This window comes from Acinonyx jubatus, chromosome B2 (genome assembly GCF_027475565.1).
Source record: "Acinonyx jubatus isolate Ajub_Pintada_27869175 chromosome B2, VMU_Ajub_asm_v1.0, whole genome shotgun sequence".
Taxonomy (NCBI): Eukaryota; Metazoa; Chordata; class Mammalia; order Carnivora; family Felidae; genus Acinonyx; species Acinonyx jubatus.
In genome coordinates this window covers 84217516-84241912 of record NC_069385.1, presented here as the reverse complement: position 1 = coordinate 84241912, position 24397 = coordinate 84217516, and the positions used below count along the sequence as shown (strand labels likewise).

Here is a 24397-nt window from a genome sequence, read left to right as displayed (position 1 = left end):
CGCCCAGACCCTTCAGGGCTGCACCTGCCGAGGCCCCACCCGAGACTTCAGCCCGGCCTGGCCTCAAGGTCCCCTCCAGACCCCAGAGCAGCTTCGGGGCACCTGGGCAGGAGGGGGCTGAGCAGGGCGGGGAATGGATCCCGCTCCTCGAATTCCCTCGCGCCTTGGCTTCCCTTTCTCAAGACCCCTTGAGGGGCAGCAGCTCTGGTCCCATCTGCCAAGGACGAGCATACCCTGGCCACCCCCGCCCTCGGACAGCTTCGCTACTCACCGGCTTCCACCCGCGGGGTGCTCTGCAGCAAGGGCGTCCTATCTGAGCCCTCCTCGCCATCGCTGGAGGCCAGGCCCCGAACCGGGGACCTCATGACGCCTCCGAGGAGCAGGCGTGCGATACCTGCAGAAAGGAGAGCGGCGGCCGGACAGCCGAAGGCCTGGGCCGCGCGGGCACAGCCCCGGGCCTGGCACCGCCCCTCGGCTGCGTTCGTCACCGCGGCACCGCCCACAGGCGGCTGCACCGCCTCCTCCGCCGCCGCCATCTTAGGTTCGGGCAACTCTGGAGCGATTGGGCGGGGGAAAGCAGAATTCTGGGAGTTGTGGCCTGGCGGGGCGAGGTCAGTGTTTTCTCGGCCCTGGGGCTCTGGGCTTGTCGGATCGTCGGTGTTCTGAGGAAAACCCCTCTTGCGCTCCCTTGTAAAGCTTAGGGGCTGCTCCTGCGGGACCCGGATTGAATGGGACCCTTCAGGAGACAACGACTTGAATCGCGCATAATTAAGGGGAGGGCTTGGAGCAAATTTAGAAGTGGGTGGTGTGTATTTGACGTTCATTTGTCAGTAGTAAATTGCCATGAATATCAGCAATCCTGGTACTATCTACCCGCCCAGCATATTGTCCCTAAAGTAGCTTTTGAGGAGGAAAAAACTGAATAGACACATATTGTTCGTTCCTATGAAATAGCTGATTTTGTGGGTCAAAAAAGCCAATGTTGTCAGTTTCACATGATTCAATTTATAGAATCCTCTAATATGTGTGTGTAATGTCTCCCTAGTTCTAATTCGAATAGCAGCTTCCGGCATTTGCTGACTCTGGGAAAGAGTAAAAGGGACCAGTCTGCCTAGGGGGTGGGGTGGGGAATTGGGGGATGGGGCAGTGGGAGTGGGACGGAGGTGGGCCTGCGGTCCTGACCACAGGCCACAGGTTTTAGTTGAGCTGTTATCATGAGTAATACAGTCCTGGAGAAAGGAAAAATAAGATGTGGTAGATGACCTTGGGGAGTTCAGTGTAGTCGGGGAAGACTCACAGACCAGTAAAAACCAGGTCAGGGGCTTGGTGAGATCCATGAGGGACCGAATGGGAGGGTTAACCTTACCCAGCACGGAGGGTGAAGATTTCTGAGGTTCTCTCTCACCTCCAGATCAGTAAATGCCAGGAGAGTTACCAAGTGAAAACAACAAATCAAGCCTTGTTTCTGAGTTACTGAAATGACAATGCAGATTCTAAGCTCTTCAAGAGGGGTAGGGGGTGGGATTCTGGCCTTTTTGGAGTCTTCTACAGCAATGCCACTCAAACTTGACTATGGGTGAAATTACCCCGCAGAGCCTCTTAAAATGCGAATTCAGATCTATCAGCTCTGGTGTGACAGTTAATTTTATGTGTCAACCTGCAGGGTGTTTTGGATGAGGTTAACATTTAAATCAGTGAGCTCTGGCTAACGCAGATTGCCCTCTATAATGTGGGTTGAATTTATTCAATCTAAGGCCTGAATAGAACAAAAGACCCCACTCCCCAGCCAAGGGGTAGTTGTCCAGCAGATTGCCTTTACACATCATTTGCAACACAGTCTCTCCTGGGTGTCTACGCTGCAGGTTCACACTGCAGATTTTACTTCCCAGCTTTCATAATTGCATGAGCCAATTCCTTATATAACACTCTCTCTCTCTCTCTCTCTCTCTCTCTCTGTTCTGTTTCTCTAGGAAACCCTGACTAATACATCTGGAATGGGCCTGAGATTCTGTATTGCTAAGAAGCAATGAATAACAAGTTTATAGAAGACTTGGAATAAGGATTCCAACATATATGAAAAATTTCAAACCAGAAGAGGCCTCCCCCGTTTTTAAAAATATGCTTTTTATTTTAAGAGTTTTAGGTTTATAGGAAAGTTGCAGAGATAGTACAGTGAGTGCTCTCTACTCTTTACCTGGTTTGACCTCTTAAGATCTTACAATACTTTGATATGTTGGTCACAGCTGATTAGCCAATATTGATAGGTTATTAAACTGAAGTTCATATTTTATTCAGATTCCTTTAGTTTCTACCTAATGTTCTTTTTCTGTCCTAGGATCCCATCCAGGATAACACTTACATTTAGTCACTGTGTCTCCTTAGGCTCCTGTAGACTGATGGTTTCTCAGACTTTCTTTGTTTTTGTTGACCTTGCCAATTTTGTAGAGTACTGGTAGTTTTTGTAGAAAGTCTCTCAATTTGGGTTTGTTTGATGTTTTTCTTGTAATTGGACTGGGGGAAGACTGCAGAGGTAAAGTACCATTCTCATCCTGTAATTTCAAGGGAATGTGCTGTCAATATAACTTATCACTGATGATTATCACTGGTGATGTTAAGCTTCATCACATGCCTGAGATCATGTTTGTCAGCTTTCCCCCCCTGTAAAGTTACTCCTTTTCCCCTCCTCCCTTTCCAACTTTTTTCTTTGGTAGAAGTCAGTAATGCAGCTTACACTTAAGGGATAGGGGAGTTATTCTCTAAGTCTTTGAAGAGCAGAATTCTTTTGTATGGGAGATTTGTGTATTCTCTCATAGTCATTCATTCATTCATTCATTCAAGTATTTATCTATATTACAGGCCCATGGTTATTTATTTTATACTTTGGGTTATAATGCAACACTATGTTACTTATTTTGTTGCTCAAATTGTTCCAAGTTGGTGATTGGAAGATCTTTCAGTTGGTTCCTGTGTCCCTTTTGCATGTCTCCATTGTTGTGTTTTGTTTTTATCTCTACCTTTCTTTCTGGTTTAGTAAGATGTTTTAAGGGCTTCTCTGTGGCTGTCAGTTGAGCATCTGACTCTTGATTTTGGCTCAGGTCATAATCCCAAGGTAGTGGGATCAAGCCCCACGTTGGGCTCTACGCTGAGCATGGAGCCTGCTTAAGATTCTCTCTCTCCCTCTGCCCCTCTCCATCTCTCTCTCTCTCTCTCTCTCTCAAAATAAACAAACAGATTCTAGGCTCTGTATAGCCTCTGCTCCTGCCATTTCTCCAAAATGAATGATGTTAGAAACCAAGATGGTGCTGGATGTATTTCTTGCTACTGCATTGTCATTGATTCTAAACCCAGAGAAAATACTTTTGTGTTGTTTTATAATGTTCCAGAGAGAAATTAAAAAAAAAAAAAAAGCATAAGATGGCATCTTTTTTTGCCCTCATTTCTGGCATTTACTTCCTGATTCCTCACTACCATAAAGGATTGTTGTCAATGTTATTTATTTATTTTTTGGTTGGTAATTCCTTGTTTTATCAACACTCTAAACTGATGCTTTGAATAGAAATATAGTGAAAGCTACATATATAATTTAAAATTTTCTAATAGCTACATTAAAACTTAAGAAACAAAAGGTGAGATGAATTTTATACTATATATTATTTAGCACATTATATCAAATTTTATCAATTCAACATCTAATCAATATAAAACTATTAGTGAGATATGTTACACTCTTTTTCTAGTACTAAATCTTCAATATCTCTGTGTATTTTGCACTTATAGCACAGCATCATTAGGATCAGCCATGTTTCAAGCATTCAGTTACCACATGTGGAGTGGGCACCATATTGGACAGAGCAGCTCTAGACCATATGAGGGTTTATTTTTCCCTCATGCCTTTAATTTTTTTTTTTTAAGTTTATTATGAGAGACAGTGCGGAGGAGGGGAAGAGAGAGAGGGAGAGAGAGAATCCTAGGCAGTCTCCATGCTGACAGTGGGGCCTGAACTGACAAACCGTGACGTGAAGTCATGCATGACCTGAGCCTACACCAAGAGTTGGATGTCTAACTGACTAAGCCACCCAGGTGCTCCCAGAATAATGTCTTTGGATAGGGAAAACAAAACAAAACAAAAAAGACATCTGGGCAGAGTGCCAAGTTCAAAAGATTTTAGCTGTTTTCCTCCTCCATAAACTGAAGATAATAGTAGAAACAACCTCATAGGGTTTTTGTAAGGATTAAATGACGTAATGCATATACATCACAGTACATGGTAGGTAGCAAGTCTCAATATATGTTAGCTATTACAATTTTTATTGTTAAGTTTGTTTTGCAAAATGAGCTTACCCATGCTAGGAACTCCCTTTGACTTTCATTATATCTTTTTAAAAATACATATCACATTCTCTCTGGAGTTATGTAGTTAGTAGTTGGCTGTGTAACTGTCTCAGCTCCCTTTTAAGACTTTGGGTTTCCTAGGAGCTGGGACCACATCTTATTTACCTTTGCAGGCTATGCAGCTCCTAGCATCTGTTCTTTCACTGTGCTTATCATGTTTCACAGTGCCTTATTATTTTGGCCTTGGTGAGACTACTAAGGTGAGAATTACAAGTAGATAGAAATATACAGGGAGTAAAAATTTGAATGGAGGACAATATTTGAACCACTAAATTTAGAAATATTAAACCTTATAATAATTTTTGGATGAACAGTGTGGTCCTATAAAATCATCATTTCTTTTTCCTAGCTTTTTCTCTAAAATAAATAATCAGTAATTATCATGATTATTGAATTATATTGGTAATTGAAATGTTTTATTCAATATTTTGTTTTGTTTTGTTTTGCCAAACTTGACAATCATCTGAGAATTGATTTCTGAGGGTTAATTTATAAATTTTTGTCATTTTATGGTTTTGAATCTCTAGGATTTAGTAATTATTTTCTTTAAATTGTATCACATTATTATTTATAAGAAACTCTTCACCATCTGGAGATCTTTTCCTCATACAGTTATGTGAGTTAAATTCCACTAATCATTTTTTTCTCATATCTTTATAACTTATACAAGGGTATCAACTAAACTTAGTGACTTAGGTATAATTATTTAAGGAGGAATGTTAAAATATTTTTAAAAGATATGATTGATAGAAAAATTTCCATTAAGTCTAAGGTTTCAGGGTGCTTTGGTGGCTGTCGGTTAAGCATCCGACTTTGACTCAGGTCATGATCTCATGGTTCGTGGGTTCGATCCCTGCATTGGGCTCTGTACTGAGAGCTCGGAGCCTGGAGCTTGCTTCAGATTTTGTGTTTCCCTCTCTGTCTGCCTCTCCCCTGCTTACACTTTGTCTCTCTCTCCCTTTCTCTCAAAAATAAATAAATAAACACTAAAAAATTTTTTTTTAAAGTCTAAGGTTTCCCTCCACTCTATTCTCTTCTCCATACTTCTCTTTTTCTTTTCTTTCTTTCTTTTTTAAAAATATTTCTCTCTTACATTATCTTTTTGAAATTCTTATTTCAAACTTTATTACAAGGCTATCATAATCAAAATAGTATGGTACTGGCATTAAAAATAGACACAAAGGCCAATAGAACAGACTTGAGAGCTCAGAAATAAACCTTCACCTATATGGTCAACTAATGTTTGACAAGGGAGCCAAGAATAGTCAATGGGGAAAGGATAGTTTCTTTAATAAATGGTGTTGGAAAAGTGGATAACTATATGCAAAAGAATGAAATTGGACCCCTATATTACACTACTCACAAAATTTAACTTGAAATAAATTAAAGACTTAAATGTGAGACCTGAAACTGTAAAATTCCCAAAAGATCTCCTTGACATCTGTCATTGCAATGATTTTTTTTTTGGACGTGACACCCAAAGCATAAGCAACAAAATAAAAACTTAAATAAGTGGAGCTATATCAAACTAAATGTTCTGCACGGCAGAAGAAACAATCAGCAAAATATAAAGATACCCTACAAAATTGGAGAAAATATTTGCAAACCATCTGTCTGGTAAGGGGTTAATATCCAAATATATATGGAACGTATACAACTCAATAGCAAAACTAAAACCAAGCAATAGTATTAAAAACTAGACAAAGGACTTGTGTAGACATATTTCCAAAGAAGACATGTAAATTGCCAAAAGGTACATGAAAAGATGCTCAGCATCACTGATCATCAGGGAAATATGAATCAAAAAACCACAATAAGATACCATCTCACATCTATCAGAATGGCTATTATCAAAAAGACAAGAGATAAGTATTGGTGAGGATTAGAGATAAAAGGGACTTTCACGCACCATTGGTGGTGGGAACATAAACTGGTACAGCTGCTGTGAAAAACAGTATGGAGATTCCTCAAAAAATTAAAAACAGAACTACTATATGATCCAGCAATCTCACTTCTGGGTATATATCAGAAGGAAATGAAAACACTATCTCAAAGAGATATCTGCACCCCTGATGTTCATTGCAGCATTTTTTTTTTTTTTTGCAGCATTATTCACCATAGCCAAGATCTAGAAACAACCTAAGGAGCCATCAACAGAGAAATGGATAAAGAAAATGTGATATGTAACATATATAAAATGGAATATTGAAGTGAGTATGGAATATGAATGTGGAAGGATATGGAATATTATTTAACCATAAAAAGAAAGGAATCTGTCTTTTGTGACAACATGGATGGACCTTGAGGGCATTATATTAAGTGAACTAGGTCACACAGGGAAACACAAATACTGTATGTTTTGCATATATGCAGGATCTAAAAAAGCTGAACTCCTAGAAATAGTACAATGGTGGTTACCAGGGGCTGGGGGCGGTAAGGAAAATGGAGATGTCAGTCAAAGGGTACAAACTCCCAGTTATAACAATAAATTCTAATGTAATGTGTAGCATGGGAGTATAATTAATAATACTGTGTTATATAATTAAAAGTTGTTGGGGCATCTGGATGGCTCAGTTAGAGGAGTGGGTGATTCTTGATCTCTGGGTTGTGACTTTGAGCCCCATGTTGGTGTAGAGATTAAATAAATAAATAAACTTTAAAAAAAGTAGTTAAGAGAGTAGATCTTAAATGTAATCACTACAGACATACACACACACAAAGGTAATTATGTGATAGGATAGAAGTGTTAACTATTGTGATACTCATTTTGCAATATATACATGTATCATATCAAAATTGAACACTTTAAACTTATGTATGCTACATGTCAATAATATTTCAATAAGGCTGAAAAAAATTCTTTTGCCTATATCATCTATATGTACCTCAATGTTATCTCTCTAAGATATAAATCTGATTTTTAAAATTTTAAGTTAAAAAAAAGCCTTTCAGTGGTAGCTTATTGCCTAGGTCTTCACATTTTTTGATTGTGTACTCCATCAATAAAAATTATGAATATGCATCCAACACATGTATTTTTCTTTATAACACACACACATACACACACACACACACACTACACTCATCAAACACTCAAAATGTAAAAGGATGAGAAAAGATAAATATAAATAGATGTTGTGATTTTTCCTGGAATAATTTTACATATGCTCTTGGGTGAGTGCACCCAACTTTGAAGACCATTTGTCTGTAGGATAAAATCCAAATTCTTTGGTATACAACGCGAGACCTTTACAAACTGGACCCTGTTTCTAGTCTCATCTACCACTTCCTGCCATCTGCTCTATGCTTTACACATTGGACTACTCACTGAACCTTATACGTACAATGTTTTTCCTTGTGTTATTCCCTCTACCTATTTGCTTCTTTTGTGTATAATGAGTTATTTGTCCTTAGACTAAAATGTCAGCTTTGATTTCTTAACAATCTCTCCCTTTTCCATTTTTTATTATAGCAAATTGTATTAGAGTTATCTAAGACAGTATGATAATATGTGTCATTGCCTAAGAACAGGAACCTTGTCTTACTTATTTTTCATTCCCCGTCCTAAGCAGAGAGAACAGCTTAAGAAATATTTATGAAAAAAATATTTATGGAGCTTCATATTATGTGAGAGGCCCTTTCCTGGTTGCTATGGGAGTCTACAAGATGTATAAACATGGTTTCTGCATTCAGGGAGTTTTTGAGTAAGATGTACCTCGAAGGAAACATTTATCAATTATCGTCCAAGAGAAGTATAAATATTTCTCTAACAATTATGAAAGTTAGAGGATGTAGTTTTTATTTATATTTTCTAGAGAGCAAGTGGTATATGATTAATATATTCCAGAGGAAGAGCAATAATATTTTTAGGAAGGAATTTAAAAAATGGATAGTCTGGACATACTTTCCCATATCCCGTTAACTTTAGGTAGCTGTACTGTCAGATGTCCTCAGATAGTGATCAAGACATAAACAAAATAAGACAGGTAAATATGCAGTTTTCTGTCATGTTTATATGCTAGCATGCACTTAATTGTTTTCACAGCAGAGTTAAAATTTCCTAGTGCTTTATAACCTAATAATTGGGTAATTCTTGGAACATATCCACAGATGTGGGTATTATTATAAACATTTTTAAAGAGGGGAATGAATGGATAGCAATTGAATGAAGTGATTTGTTCAAGATCAGTGAAAGCCACTATTACAATTCAGAGTTATTGCCTTTTCTGGTATTCAAATCCTAGGACCACCAGTCTCCATAATTGCCTTAATTTTCTACATTTTATATGTTAACTTTCCATCTTAAAACTTTTGGGTACAGTTTCACTTAGTTGTAGAAGTCATTTCAATGATAGGTATATAGTATGTGAAGTTGTCAAATGCTGATTACAAATCATATGACATTTTCTTTATCAATCTTCTTTCATTGCCTTGTTGTAGGGGAGCCAAAAAAGCAGCTTTATTAAAAAAAAAAAAAGCTATGAGTAATGTTGCCTCTGGGAAAAGCCTGTAAAAAGCTGATATATAACATTTAAATACTTGGAAAGAAGATATGTCATAGTTTTATCTCTTCAACTTCAAGGAAAGTAAACCAAATTTTGCAAATGTTGTGAAATATCAGTGGAGCAGATAGTAAATCAGCTGGCTAAACACACAAGAAGCGCAAGAAACAGAATGACCTTCAGAAATAAGCTAAAAGTGCATGCAAAGCAACTTGAAATTGAATGACTCAGGCAGATTAGAAGATTAAGGTTCAAATCTGTTCTTCTAACTAATATGTGAAGCCACAGCTCTGTTGAGTCAGCCCTTCCTGGTAACCCTTTTGGTCAGAATTCTGTCCACACATACATTCATTCTGAGTAAGGAAAGATATACTGGCTTAGAAAATAACTTGTTATTTTATAACAGAAAACAAAATCTGTGATCAATGGAATATTGATATTAATAAGTGTGAGGGCATCATGATAACCTGCTATTAGTACAGCAATACCTTATTTTTCCAAAGGATGTATTTCTAAAGTTTTATACAAAGCCAATCATATTTAAGATGACACATGCAAGTTTGCTATTTTTAGAGAGACTATGATTAATCCTTTAGTCGAGGGACAGCTGAATTTTCATTTTTTATGTATTCTATTAATAGGGAACACTTACTGGTTTTTCTCTTCCAGTAATTTAAGTCGGGAAAAGCAGTTATGTTTAGATTATCTTTCTAAATAAGTTCCTTAGGAGTAAAAATTGCAATCTGCAAATCAGTTGGTGAGATGATTTCAGTTCTATCAATAGACCCCTTTTAATGTTGTGGAAACAAACAAACAAACATACAAAAAAAAATAGCAAAGAATAGAAATCTAATAACAACAACAAAAAGAAAACTCAATCTGCAGAATGTGATTGATTCAATCCCCAGCCCCAAATAAAAGCCAACAGTAAGACACATAATTAATGAGCTATGTAGTGCCATCCTTACATATAAAAGAAAGCACTTAAACCAGGTCTCAGTTTTAACTTACAAGAGGTGACTATAAAATAATGAGATTTTATAAGAGAGAAATTTAAGAATAGGTTCTTAAGACAGTTTTAGGGGAAAGTTTCCAAAGTATTTTGAGGGATAGGAAAACTGGAGAAAAGCTTTTAAATCTGTTAAAATTTACCTTTCCTTTTACATTAATGTGTGTTTATTTGGAAAAAAAATCCCAGTAGCCTCTTGATTTATTGTTACATTATTGCCTGTCATGTAACCAAACTGTTGGCTTAGCTACTGTAATGTCAGCAGAGGCAGACCCCATACAACACTTCCTGGAGGAGGGCATCAGTGAATTGATAAGGAAAAAAGATACAAGGATACAGGGAGTAGAAGGTGAAGCCAAGGGAAGGACTTTTGCCTGAAGGAGAAAAGATGATCAGAGTAAGGGCAGAAACTAAGGTTGTTAATTTCTTTTTAAATTTCATTTCATTTTATATTACTTTTTTATTGTATTGTATTGTATTGTATTGTATTGTATTGTATTGTATTGTATTGTAAGCTCTATGTCCAATGTGGAGCTTGAACTCATGACCCTAAGATCAAGAGTCACATGCTCTACTGACTGAGCCAGCCAGGTGCCCCAGGGTTGCTAATTTCTTAAAACAACCCTGTGCCAACAGTGCTTACAAGTTAGAACCTATGGTAAAAACACACCTACCACCACTTTGGTCCAATGTATTAGAAAATAGAAGAAACTAATAATAGAAGAAACTAATGTCAGACACCATGGTAACACATATATTATTTAATTTTCAAAGCTTTCGTAGGTTTTGGTAACAATATTCTCATTTTATAGCTAAGGAAACCTGAGCTCAGAGAGAGGAATTTACTTAAGCACAAGGATTAGAATGTGTGTTTGTATTTTTCCAGACCCCATGCCGTCTTCCAGTGGATCATCTATATAACTTCTCATTCTTAGGGTGCTAAAAATTTGCCTGGCTTAGGTGTTAGTTTTTTGGCCCATCATCTGAACCCATCATCAATGGAAAGGGTCTGAGGATGGGGTTAATTGTTATGCTAGAGGGTGTAGTGTTAGAACTAAGGAGGCTAGATTCTATCAAGTCCAAGGATTGGAAAAGGGAACCCCAGAGGATTAGAAGGCTGATAGACATGAATATGAAAACAAACAAACAAACAAAGGTAAAAGAACTTTTAAAGACACTTTGTCCTAGAAAGTACCAAGTGGACTGTAAAGGATATTTTTGAAAACAAAGCTCAGTTTTAGTATACACATAGAGAGCTGTAAAAAAGTGGAGCAGGTTTGGACTGGAGTAGGTGCCTGTCCGCTGACCTCATTACTTCTGATAGCTTTAATTGTATCTCAGAGTCATTGTTTTTATTGTGGACATTTTCTGATAAGTTAAGGAACAGAAATGAACAAATTGAATGCTATGATGCAGGTTTAAGGAAGTTAACGCTTTTATACCTTTGTAAAGCTTGGAAGAAACTTTCAGTGATAGCTTCAGCTGTGTCTCAGGTTTTTTGTTGTTGGCTTTTTTCTGATTACTTAGGCAAGGGAATGTATAAATTGAATGCTGCGATGCAGGTTTAAGGAAAGTCACCTATGTTTGGATTAGTTTGCAAGTACAACATTTGAAAAAGAATAGCAGTTACCACCCAATCATTCCCACCCTGTCCGTGTTCATCACTGTGTAGCAGGTGGTCCTATTTGAAAACCTAGACTATGTTCTAATCCAGTCTCCTATGCCCTTTAGTTATGAGGGAAACAGATCAGCACAATCCTTAAAAACATTTTAAAGTACATGCCAAAAATTCTTTTCATTATGAAAAACTTCAAACATGCACAAAAGTAGACAGAATAGAATAATAAACCTCAATTGACTATTTATGTAACTCTGATGATTACCAATATTTTGCCAAATTTGTTTCATCTATCTCCCATTCTACCAACTTGTGTCCCCTGGTCCTCCTTTCCCCCAAAACCATCATTGGACTATTTTATAATGTTTATTTATTTATTTATCTTGGGGAGGTGGGCAGAGAGAGAGAGAGAGAGAGAGAGAGAGAGAGAGAGAGGAGAGAGAATCCTAAGCAGGCTCTACACTGTCAGTGCACAGCCTGACATGGAACTCAATCTCACAAACTGTGAGATTATGACCTAAACTGAAATTAAGAGTCAGATGCTTAACTGTTGAGACACCCAAGCACCCCATCATGGGACTATTTTATTATGTATGTATGTATGTATGTATGTATGTATGTATGTATTTATTAAAAAAATTTTTTTAATGTTTATTTGATTTTGAGAAAGAGATAGAGTGTGAGTGGGGAAGGGGTAGAGAGAAAGGGAGACACAGAATCTGAAGCAGGCTCCAGGCTCTGAGCTGTCAGCACAGGGCTGGATGTGGGGCTCAAACCCATGAACCATGAGATCATGACCTGAGCTGAAGTCAGACACTCGACTGACTGAGCCACCCAGGTGCCCCACCACTGGAGTGTTTTTAAGCAAATTCCAGATATAATTTCATACATTTCAGGTAAGGGCTTAAAAAATAATGATGCCATGATCACAGAAAACAAATCGTGCAGTAATTCTTTAATATCATCTATCATTCATCCATATTTAAATTTCCTCAGTTGTCTCAAAGATATCTTTTTATAGCACATTTAGTTAGAATCAAAATCAATAAAATAATTTTAACTGAAATTCATCGATATGTGTATATGTCTCTCTTATTTAGAAAATTAATAGATTTTATTTATTTTGTTTTTTAATGTTTATTTACTTTTGAGAGGGGGAGCAGAGAGAGAGAGGGAGACACAGAATCCGAAGCAGTCTCCAGGCTCTGAGCTATGAGCAAAGCCTGATGTGGGGCTCGAACTTACAAACCATGAGATCATGACCTGAGCCAAAGTCGGATGCTTAATTGACTGAACCACCCAGGTGCCCGTAGATTTTATTTGTTAGAGCAGTTTTAAGTTTGCAGAAAAATTGAACAAAAGTATAGACAGTTTCCATATTAGCCCCACTCCTCAATCTTGCTCACCCCATCCAGTTTCCCCTATTATTAACATCTTGCACTGGTGCATTTGTTACAATCGATGAACCAATGTATTACTATCAACTGAAGTCCATAGTTTACATTGGGGTTCACTTTTTGTGTTGTACAGTTCTGTGGATTTTGACACATGCATAATGTCATGTATCCACCATTACAGTATCATACAGAATAGTTTCATTGCCCAAAAAAGTCCCCAGGCTCCACCTATCTATTCCCGACCCCTCTTTCCCAACCCCTGGCAGCCAATGGTATCTTATTTTATTTTACCTTTTTTTTTTTTTTAGTTTTTTAACCAGTGATCTTTTTACTGTCTCTATAATATTGCATTTTCCTGAGTGACATATAGTTGGAGTCGTATAATATGACGTCTTTACAGGCAAACTTCCTTAAGCATTTAAGATTCCTTTACATCTTTTCTTGGTTTGATAACTCACTTCTTTTTATGGTTGAATACTAATCCATTGTATTGGATGTGTCATAATTCGTTTATTCACCTATTGGAGGACATCTTGGTTGCTTCCAAGCTTTGGCAATTATGAATAAAGCTACTATAAATATGTATTGCAGTAATGAGGCATAGAAGCAGAAAAAGGTTCACCTTCAGCCCAGAAGGCTGACCCTGCAGTTTCATTAAGGATCAAATAGGTACTGGCTGCTATATTCTTAAAGGGTCTCATGACTTCCTGTACATTTCACCGATAGTTAATATCAAGCTGAATTATAAGCGCCAGAGAAATGTTGCAAAAGTAGTTTTATAAATAGAAATTCGAAGAAGACATTTATCATCTAATACTCCCTGCACATCCCCTCTCCCTGAGCACTAAGCATATAACTACCAGCTTCACACAGCAAAAGGACAGCCCTTTCTGCCCACAGGTCCTGTCTCCATGCTACCCAAATAAACTTACTAAGTTGCACTATAACACGTCTCAAGAATTCTTTCTTGACCATTTGTTCCCAACCCCACTTCAGCAGGTTTTTCTGTGGACTTCAGTTTTCAGCTTATTTGGGTAAATACCTGGGAGCACGGTTGTTGGATCATATGGTAATAGTATGTTTAATTTTGTAGGAAACCACTGAGTTGTCTTCTAAAGTGACTACCATTTTGCACTCCCACCAGCAATGAATGGGAGTACCTGTTGCTCCACATCCTCACCAGCAATTGGTATTGTCATTGTTTTGGAGTTCAGCCATTGTAATAGGTCTGTAGAGGTATCTCATTATTTTTTAGATTTGCAATCCCCTATTGACATATAATGTTGAACATTCTAAGTCTCTCTTTTTTCCCCCTGTGTAACAGTTCTCTACCTGTCTCCTCTTGTCAAGTCATGGCTTTTTGATAGAGATTTTGTATCATCATCTTCATGTTTGAAGAGAACACATACAAAAGATCGTATTGGATGGAAAGGCTTTAAGATTCTACTATATTTTACATATTAACACTGAAATTTAATATTTTTAGGGGCACCTGGGTGGCTCAGTTGGTTAAGAGTCCAACTCTTGATTTTGGCTCAGGTCATGATCTCACAGTTTGTGTGTTCAAGCCCCGTGTCAGGCTCTGTGCTGGCAGCATGGAGCCTGCTTGGGATTCTGTCTCCCTCTCTCCCTCTGCCCCTCACCCACTTGTGCTCTGTTTCTCTTTCTCTCAAAAATAAATAAACATTTAAAAAAATTAAAAAATATTTCATGTAGTGAAAACCGTAAAATCTAATGCATATTTTTATCGCTAAACTTCTCATGTCATATATATCTTTTGGGATTGATAAATTGTTATCAAGATGCTTAGTATTTCTATGGAAACTGTCCCTCACTCTAGGTAAACTTGCTGGTGCTGCTCAGATCAATTCCTACACATAAGGGATCTTTTAAGTTCTTTATCGCATTGCAAATGATAGGAATAGTTCCTTCTGCTGTCTCCTGACCAGGGTTGATGTATATTAATTAACTTATTAACAGTGTAATAATTTGGATCTTGTGTAAGTTCAAAAGGAATACAAAAAACAATACCAAAGCATCGCACAGAAATATACATGGCACTTCATTGTTGCCTAAGGAAACCCTGCATTCTTGTAATTGGATCCTTGAGAATGAATGGAATTGCTGGAGATAGTTTCAGCTATCTTGAGGAAACAAAATTGCACTAGCAATTATTTGCTCAAATCTTAGGAAACTTGAAAACTTTTCTGACAGGAGCTGGAGAAAAGTAGGGAAAAATAAATCTTTTCTTTTCTGATAGTTCATTACAAACCCAGTATGTGTAAAACAAACAAACAAACCTGGGTATCCTGAAAGTAGAATTTAGAAGAGCTGTGTCAGTTGGGAAAGCACGTGACTCTTGATCTTGGGGTTGTGAGTGTGAGCCCCATGTTGGGTGTAGAGACTACTTCAAAGAAATCTACAGAAAAAAGAGAAAGGGGTGCCTGGGTGGCTCAGTTGGTTAAGCATCCGACTTCATCTCAGGCCATGATCTCATGGTTTGTGGGTTCGAGGCCCTCATGGGGCTGTATGCTGTCAGCCCGCTTTGGATCCTCTGTCTCCCTCTCTCTGCACACCATCCCCCCGCCCCTCTACTTGTTCTCTCACTACCCCCCTTGCTCATTCTGTCTCAAAAATAAATAAACTTTAAAAAAAAGTTTAAAAAAATGCTAGTGCATTTCTTTCTCTTTTCTGTAGTAATCAATGGAACAATAGCTGTTATGGTTTCTAGATATGGCTCTAATTGTAGATTTTTGCTATTCCTCTTTTTTTTTTTTAAGTTGCAATGGTTTGAAAACAATTTAGAACTGACATGTTTATCATCCATAAAATGGAATTAATACCTGGCTTCAGTTTAATGTCTACTACAGTTTATTGGGTGGTTTCCTGTGCCAGGTCCTTTATCTTTATGGCTCTTCCCAGGTATTATCTCTATTTGACAGACAAGGACCTTGAGGCTTGGAGATGGTAAGCAGTTTGCTCATGGACACAGATGGTAAGTGTTGAGGAAGGATCTGAACCTAGGTACTACCTTCTCAAATTCATAAGTTTATCTGAAGGTTTAAGTAATATACAAGATGGCAAAATATCCAGAGCAGGGTAGTGTTCCATGAATGCTGATTCCTATCCTCCTAAATCGTGAGAAAGAGAGATGTCCTTTCATGTGTATTTTCCTTTCCTCCCTTTTTTGCACTTAAACATGTGAGATCAGTTTTTTTACTAAGCATTATCTTAAACTGGGCTCATTTTAATAAATGATTTACAGTCATCAAGTAGAGAAAAACTTTTATGGCATAAAACCAAAACAAAAAGTAAAAACAAACAAAACTCCAATATATGAGAGGGTAGCACTGATTAATTCCAAATTAGAGACTATCATCATCATGGAGTTTTGGGTTGATGATACTTTTTTTTTCCTAAATATTTTATTATGCTTCTCCTAACAATAAGGACATTCTCTAACACAACCTCAATACCATTATCACATCTGAAAATGTTATCAATAATTTCATAATATCTTCTAGTGTCCGGTCCAAATTCACTTTTTCCAACTATCTCAAGTGTCTCAGGTGTCTTTTTTTTTATTTTTTATTTTTTAAAATTTACATCCAAATTAGTTAGCATATAGTGCAACAATGATTTCAGGAGTAGATTCCTTACTGCCCCTTACCCATTTAGCCCATCCCCCCTCCCATAACCCCTCCCATAACCCTCAGTTTGTTCTCCATATTTATGAGTCTCTTCTGTTTTGTCCCCCTCCCTGTTTTTATATTATTTTTGTTTCCCTTCCCTTATTTTCATCTGTTTTGTCTCTTAAAGTCCTCATATGAGTGAAGTCATATGATTTTTGTCTTTCTCTGACTGACTAATTTCACTTAGCATAATACCCTCCAGTTCCATTCACGTAGTTGCAAATGGCAAGATTTCATTCTTTTTGATTGCCAAGTAATACTCCATTGTATATATATATACCACATCTTCTTTATCCATTCATCCATCAGTGGACATTTGGGCTCTTTCCATACTTAGGCTATTGTTGATAGTGCTGCTATAAACATGGGGGTGCATGTGTCCTTTCGAAACAGCACACCTGTATCCCTTGGATAAATGCCTAGTAGTGCAATTGCTGGGTCATAGGGTAGTTCTATTTTTAGTTTTTTGAGGAACCTCCATACTGTTTTCCAGGGTGACTGCACCAGCTTGCATTCCCAAGGTTGATGATGCTTTTTGAGTGCATATAATCTAGAGGTAAAGCTATGAAAGGGCCATGAATGGTCCCTATCCCAGATGACTTTGCATGAATAGGGCTCCAGATTTAGGCCTGGGCCTGAAATTCCTACTCAGCACTACTCCAGAGTCTGCCTGGTGGCTTGCTGTTCCCTACAGCTGCTATTTCTGGAGAGACCTGAAGTTGGGAGATCATTCAAGTTTATCCTGAGAGTCCCTGGGTTGGTTCAGAGTAACCTCTTTTCATACCACAGGTCTAAATACAATGGAAAATATTTTGGAATAAATAACCTAATCTTACTTACAGGTTTTTTAAGAAGTAACCTAGTCTTACTTACAGTCTCTAAGAAGTATGAGTGAAAGGTATTTTTAGGATGGCTTTTGTTCTAAGGTTGAGCTTGGCATTATTTGAGGTTATCTTCAATTTTTATTGAAGGAAATTGAAATTCTTTTGTCCACCCTGATGTCTACAGTGATGAATATAAGACTACTCAAGATCAGTATGGTAATCCTAAAATCTCTGTGGTCTCATTTTTTGTGTCCTTCATAGCATTCTACAAGGCTGAGCCAATCATCTAACTGTGGCATAAGCTGAGGATACTGATAGTCCATTTCACTGATGTTTAAGCAAGTAACATTGAAACAAATGTTTTATTTTTATTTATTTTTATTTTTTAATGTTGATTTTTGAGAGAGAGAGAGAGAGAGAGAGAGAGAGAACCAAGGGAGGGTCAGAGAGAGAGGGAGACACAGAATCCTAAGCAGGCTCCAGGCTCTGAGCTGTCAGCACAGAGCCCGACACAGGGCTTGAACTCACAAACCATGAGATCATGACCCGAGCTGAAGTCAGATGCCTAACTGACTGAGCCACCCATGCACCCTGAAACAGTTGTTTTAAGGAAACTCCTAATTATATAACAAGTATAAGAGTTACATTTCTTTATTATTGGAAACATCTTGCCATAATAATTTTATCAATAACTTTATTGCCATGTCACATTGTAACAGGAATGTCTACTTCCCTTTTTTTCCTTATTTTGACCCAGTAAGCGTAGACTCTGAGGCACAGAAAAGGAGGAGGTAGATCATGTGGTGACTCAAGTAACATGTTGCATAAACTGCTATGACCACTAGGTGGCAGGCTGATGCAGAATGGCAGCACCCTGGGTCTCTGGAGGTTGTTAAAAGTCTGGCTACTTCTCTGGCCACTGGCATGGTGGTAACCATTTGCAGCAGGCTTTTCCTAGATTCAGAATGAAAGTCAAATGAGTTCTGGCATCTATCACTTTATGGACCTCTAGTCCCAATTACCATCCCTCCTGATTTTTACTGTTAGACCTTAAAATTTTTTTTCATGTTTATTTATTTATTTATTTTTGATAGAGGGTGGGGGGAGGGAGAGAGAGACAGAGAGGATGTGCCCACCGGGAAGGGGCAGAGAGAGAGAGAGAGAGAGAGAGAGAATCCCAAGCAGGCTCCGCACTGTCAGTGCAAAGCCCAATGTGAGGCCTGAACCCATGAACCATGAGATCATGACCTCAGCCGAAATCAAGATTTGGATGCTTAACCAACTGATGTACCATCCAGGCACCCCTCTGCTTTTAGACCTTTAGGTTGAAAAGAGTAAGAATCCTATTCCAGATAGTAGAGCTGTTTCCTAACTATCCTAATGTGATTTCAGGGCCCCTTACATAGACATCTAGAACTCAGAGGCATTGCTGTAATATTCTGAGCCTTTTATTAAAATTCACATAACCCTGTAATGAAAATGTAAAACACTACAGAATTCAGAAGTGGTGACGAGAATTGTAAAGAAGGGCTTATTAACTACAAGCTCTGGAGAGACACTGCAGCCCTGACAAAATTACCTTTCTTTTCAGTGTTTATGAGATGTCAAAATGTTTCAGTCTAAAGTGGCTTCCAGTCATCCATCCTTGGCTGGGATCCAGTTCTTCTCTTTTCTGCCATACACCTTCCTGCTTAGCAATGGTATTGACTCCCATAGTGGCATTCAGTGTCTCAACTAAGACAGAGCAACTTTTGTCCCCATGTTTCTTTAGATTGGACAAAGTCTATTTTTGGCCCAAACTGATCTGCCTTAAATGATCTCTATGGGACTGATGTTGTCTGGTTCAGTTACTGCCTGTGATTCTTGAATCTTCTTAGACTCTACTCTCCTTTCCCTCAACTCCTGTGTTTCATGGCCCTATCTCTGGCTCCAGTGCTAACATATACCCCTCAAGAGTGGTAGCTTGTATTCTTGCTCAGAATTCCAACTCTGCCTTGTTCATCCTGTCACCATCTTACTGGCTTGTCTCTACTGCTAGCATCCAAACTTCTTGCCTATACTACTCTTCTATTTCAAGACTCCTGATGCTGTCACCATTGAGTCAATTCAACTCTACTTTTTCCACATCCCTGTGGTTACTTGATGGAAAGTAATTAATAGGAAATGCAAGAGACTCTGCAGACAAACTCTTAGAACAAATGAGTTCAGCAGGGTTGCTGAATATAAGATTAATACACAAAAATTAATGGTATTTTTAAAAAAATTTTTTTAATGTTTATTTACTTTTGAGACAGAGAGAGACACAGCATGAGCAGGGAAGGGGCAGAGAGAGAGGGAGACACAGAATGTGAAGCAGGCTCCAGGCTCTGAGCTGTCAGCACAGAGCCCGACGCGGGGCTCGAACTCACAAACTGTGAGATCATGACCTGAGCCGAAGTCGGATGCTTAACCGACTGAGCCACCCATGCGCCCCTTAATGGTATTTTTTATACCGTCAGTAACCCATTAAACATTGCAATAAAAATACCGCTTACAATAACATCAAGGACTATGAATCTTTAAATTTTTTTTTTAACATTTATTCATTTTTGAGAGACAGAGACAGAACATGAGTGAGGGAGGGGCAGAGAGAGAGAGAGAGAGGGAGACACAGAATCTGAAGCAGGCTCCAGGTTTTGAGCTGACAGCACAGAGCCCAACGTGGGGCTTGAACTCACGGACGGTGAGATCATGACCTGAGCTGAAGTCGGACACTTAACCGACTGAGCCACCCAGGCGCCCCTGAATCTTTTTTTTCCCCAATGTTTATTTATTTTTCAGAGAGAGAGAGAGAGAGAGAGAGAGAGAGAGAGAGAGACAGAGCATGAGTGGGAGAGGGGTAGAGAGAGAGGGAGACACAGAATCTGAAGCAGGCTCCAGGCTCTAAGCTGTCAGCACAGAGTCCGATATGGGGCTCGAACTCACATCACAAACCATGAGATCATGACCTGAGCTGAAACCAAGAGTTAGACACTTAACCGACTGAGCCACCCAGGCGCCCCAGGGACTATAAATCTGACAAAGGATATGCAGACCTTTATGGAGAAAAAGCAAAAAATGTTATTGTAAAACATAAAAACATAAATCTAGAGCTATACCATGCCCATGGATGGGAACATTCAATTTCATAATGGTGTTGATGCTCCTTAAGTTATCTATAGGTTAAATGAAATTCAAGTAAAAATGCCACAACACTTTCTGCCATGGAACTAGACAGACTCTAAAGTCAATATGGAGGAGTAATAGTCAAAGAACTGCCAAAAGCAATTCTGAAAAGTAACTAGGAGAGGTGATTTACATATTAGACATTAAAACTTAATATAAAACTATATTAATTAAAGCATTTAGTGTCTGGTCCAATGATAGATAAATAGGTCAGTAGAAGAGAAATGAGAGCTTAGAAATAGACTGAAGTATTTGTGGCAGATTGATATAAATATATTAGTTAGAATTTCTTTCTGTGAGAGACAGAATTCTCAAAATGGCAATGGCTTAAACAGGATAGATGTGTATTTCTTTCTCACCTATTAATGCAGAGGAAGTGAGGGAGCAACTTTTTATACCACTTCTTATAACTTTTTATACCACTGTGCATGGCCAAATTTCCTAAACTCAACTAATGGCTCAGGATGGTTCCTCCAGCTCTAGCCAACATGTCTGTATTCCACCAGAAGAGAAGAGGTTTAGGAAGGAAGAAGGTATGTCTCCTCCCTTTGGGGACATTTCCTGAAGTTTGCATACACTACTTCCTCTAACAACTTGTTGGCCAGAACATGGCCACATTCTGCTGTAAGTAAGGCTGGGAAATGTACTTAAGTCTGAATGCCCAGGTTTCCAGTTAAAATTTTTGTTACTATAGAAGGAAATGCAGACAAAATACTGAAGAACTAAAAGTCTGTTCAGGTGGCAATACAAATAAATTAAAGAAAGAATCATTATTTAACCCATTTATTGGGACAGTGGATTCCTATGGAAAAGTAAAATCAGATACCTTCCTCACACTGTATGTAAAGAAAAAATTTTTATGGATTAAAAATCTAGACGTGAAAAAACTTTAAGACTACTTGAAATTATGGGAGAATATCTTTTTGACTTTGCAGTAGGAAGAGATTATTTTTTAACAGAAGGCACAGCCCATGAAATAAAAGTGTGACAAATTTGCCCATACCATAAATACAAATTTCTGTACCACATAGGAGAGAATAAACAAAAACTAGAGAGACTGAGGGAAATATTTGTAACTTATACATTAGGATAACATTTCAGTCCAGCACACATAAAGTTCCTACAAATCTGTGAGAAAAAGACAACCTAATACAAACGGGAGAAAAGATCTCATGAGGCCATTTATAGAAGATGAAAATTAATATGTGAAGATGTACTCAACCTTACTAGTATGAGTACTGAGTGGAAGGGTGTATTCTAAATGACGATGATGGTTGCTTCTGGACAGACAATGTCAAATATCTAGTGAGGGAGAGGAAGAGAATGGAGGAGAGAACAAAGAGGTAGGTGTTGAACTTGTCAGGAGTTGTCACATAATTTTTTAAGTTAAAAAAAGAAAGGAACAAAGCCAAACCACAAAACCCTCTCAGTTGGGTTTTTCTCAACTTTGCCCACTCTTGGACGAGACACACTGTCTATTTATCCATTAGTCCCTGTGTGTACAAAAGAGAGTAGAAGGAACAGTCCTCCCTGCATCGTCCTGGACCCTTGCCATGGCTGAGAAGGTTGACCCACCATTTGTGTAGAAATCCTGTAGCTCCAATTCTCTTTGATGCTATATCTCTATGAAGGGAAATGCAGGCATCTTATCTTGACTTTTGAAGAAGAACCCTGCTCATTTCTTTTCTTTGCTCATGCAAAAGGAGAGCATCCCATGTTCCTTGTCTTCAATAAACTTCTGCTACACTGACTCCTGGGGACATACAGGATACCTGAGTCAATTTGTTTTCTCTCTCTTGGCAGGCCATCCTCCCAGCTAAAGCCCAAGAATTCTTGATGAAGTATCCAGTGGTCCTGATCCATGGGTTGTGCCTAGCTAATTTAAAAAGAAAAGGAGGGTCACCTGTGTGGCTCAGTCAGTTGAGCGTCTGACTCTAGATTTCGGTTCAGGTTATGATCCCAGAGTCCTGGGATCGAGCCTTGCGTCGAGCCTTGTGATAGGCCCCGCGGTGAGTATGGAGCCTGCTTAAAATTGTCTCTCCCTCCCTCTGCCCCTCTCCCCCACTTACATCTGCTCTCTCTATAAATAAATAAAAAAATAAATGGAAGAAGTAAAAATTAAAAGAGAAAAAAGGCAGTATGCAATAATAAATTATTTCAGTAACTGAAAGAGGCATCTGAATGAAGTCCTCATTAATATATGATTTTTTAACGTATTGAAAATGAAAATGTCATCTTTCTGTAAGAGACTAGCTCAATGGTGGTAGAGTACCAGGCCCTATAGGAGTCAAAGTATATATTTGGTGCCAGTGAAAGCAAGGAATTGAGAACAGCAGCTGTGTGGCTCTTGGGCCAGCTGACCCTGGGAGGGGAGCAGAAGCCAAAATGAGCTAAATATGTATGAATGCACACAGGCTCAGGCTGAGTCCTGAGGTGGGAACTGCATGGCAAAGGCAAGTCTAGCCATTATGGATGAACTGAGTCTAAGATCTGGAGGCAGGTCAGCAAAGACAGTGAAACTAGGCACTACAAACCCAAGGATATGGTTGGCTTCATGACTCATTTGTGTTTTGTTTCCATTTCAAATCATTTTTATTTTCGTACATTGAATACTTGGTTTATATTCTAAATATATTAGAATCAGATTTATATAATGCTATTCACATAGGTTTTATTCTTTTCTGTTATACAATTCCTTTTTCCGAAAATCTGTGATTTGATAAAAGTTCAATAAGCAAACACATTTTAGCACATGGGAGTAAATATATCCTTATAACATCCCTTGAAGCTTGATTGGATGAAACTTTTGATTAAACTATGACAGTGGGGGGCAGGGCCCTGGGTGGCTCAGTCAGTTGAGCATTCAAGTCTTAATTTTGGCTTAGGTCATGATTTTGGCTTAGGTCTTTGTTTGTGAGATTGAGCCCCTGGTATGGGCTGTGTGCTGACAGCCTGGAGCCTGCTTGGGATTCTCTCTCCCTCTCTCTGTCCCTCCCTGGCTCACACACATTTGCACATGGGCACACACTCTCTGTCTCTTGAAAGAAAGAAAGAGAAAGAAAGAAAGAGAAAGAAAGAAAGAAAGAGAAAGAAAGAAAGAAAGAAAGAAAGAAAGAAAGAAAGAAAGAAAGAAGAAAGAAAGAAATATTAAAAAAATACGACAGTGGAAATGTATGCCGTAATCAAAAGAAAAAATATTGAAGAATGGGTGGAGAACTTGATTTCTCATTGACCTCAAGGGTGTGCTGGTTTTGTGGGGGTAAGACAGGATGTGAAAGATCACCTTTCATGTTCTGGACAGGCAGGAGAGAGAAGTGGCAGTGGAGAGCTTTGAGGCAACAGTAGGCTCACCATACAGCTTGCCAACCTCGCCCAAGGGGAGAATCCCATGGGGAAAGGCTTGACAGGCTGGCGCTGACTCAGGAATTCCCTCCCACAAGGAGATGAACTGATGGGGAAGGAGGCATTTGGAGCAGTCCAGGGCTGCTACAGCTGCTTACTAGTGCGCTCCAGATCCAGGTACCTTGTACCTATCTTTCCTTCTGTTCTCCTCAGGTGGCTTTCATCCTCTGAGTTGCAAGGTCTGATGCCTGTGTCCTGGGCAGGTTGGAAGCAGACAAGCCAAGGGCCTGCTCTCTTGGGGTGTTGCTTTTTTATTCAGGGAGAGAATGCATTCTCTGCAGTCTTTTTTTGGATGTATCGTTGTGCAGAATTATGTCACATGGCCACGTCTAGCTGGATTGAAACTAGAAAGGTGTA

General features: G+C 38.7%; 2 protein-coding genes across 4 annotated transcripts in view; one reads left to right on the top strand and one right to left on the bottom strand.

The window, feature by feature from the left end:
* Window positions 1-472, bottom strand: part of SLC17A5 (solute carrier family 17 member 5) — a 48934-nt gene extending 48462 nt beyond the window's left edge. The window contains exon 1 of one of the 3 annotated variants that reach the window (XM_053222567.1): window positions 272-472. In XM_053222567.1, coding sequence (XP_053078542.1) covers window positions 272-365 — 94 coding nt within the window. In that variant the 5' untranslated portion in view covers window positions 366-472. The remainder of the gene's footprint in view (window positions 1-271) is intronic. The other 2 variants (XM_027057401.2, XM_053222568.1) reach the window with 2 other exon arrangements.
* A 34-nt stretch (window positions 473-506) lies between these two features.
* The window catches only part of CD109 (CD109 molecule), a 173635-nt gene continuing 149744 nt past the window's right edge, over window positions 507-24397 (top strand). Inside the window, exons 1-3 of the mRNA XM_053222566.1 lie at window positions 507-611; window positions 6499-6602; window positions 22442-22647. The gene's annotated coding sequence lies outside the window, so the exon portion shown is untranslated. The remainder of the gene's footprint in view (window positions 612-6498; window positions 6603-22441; window positions 22648-24397) is intronic.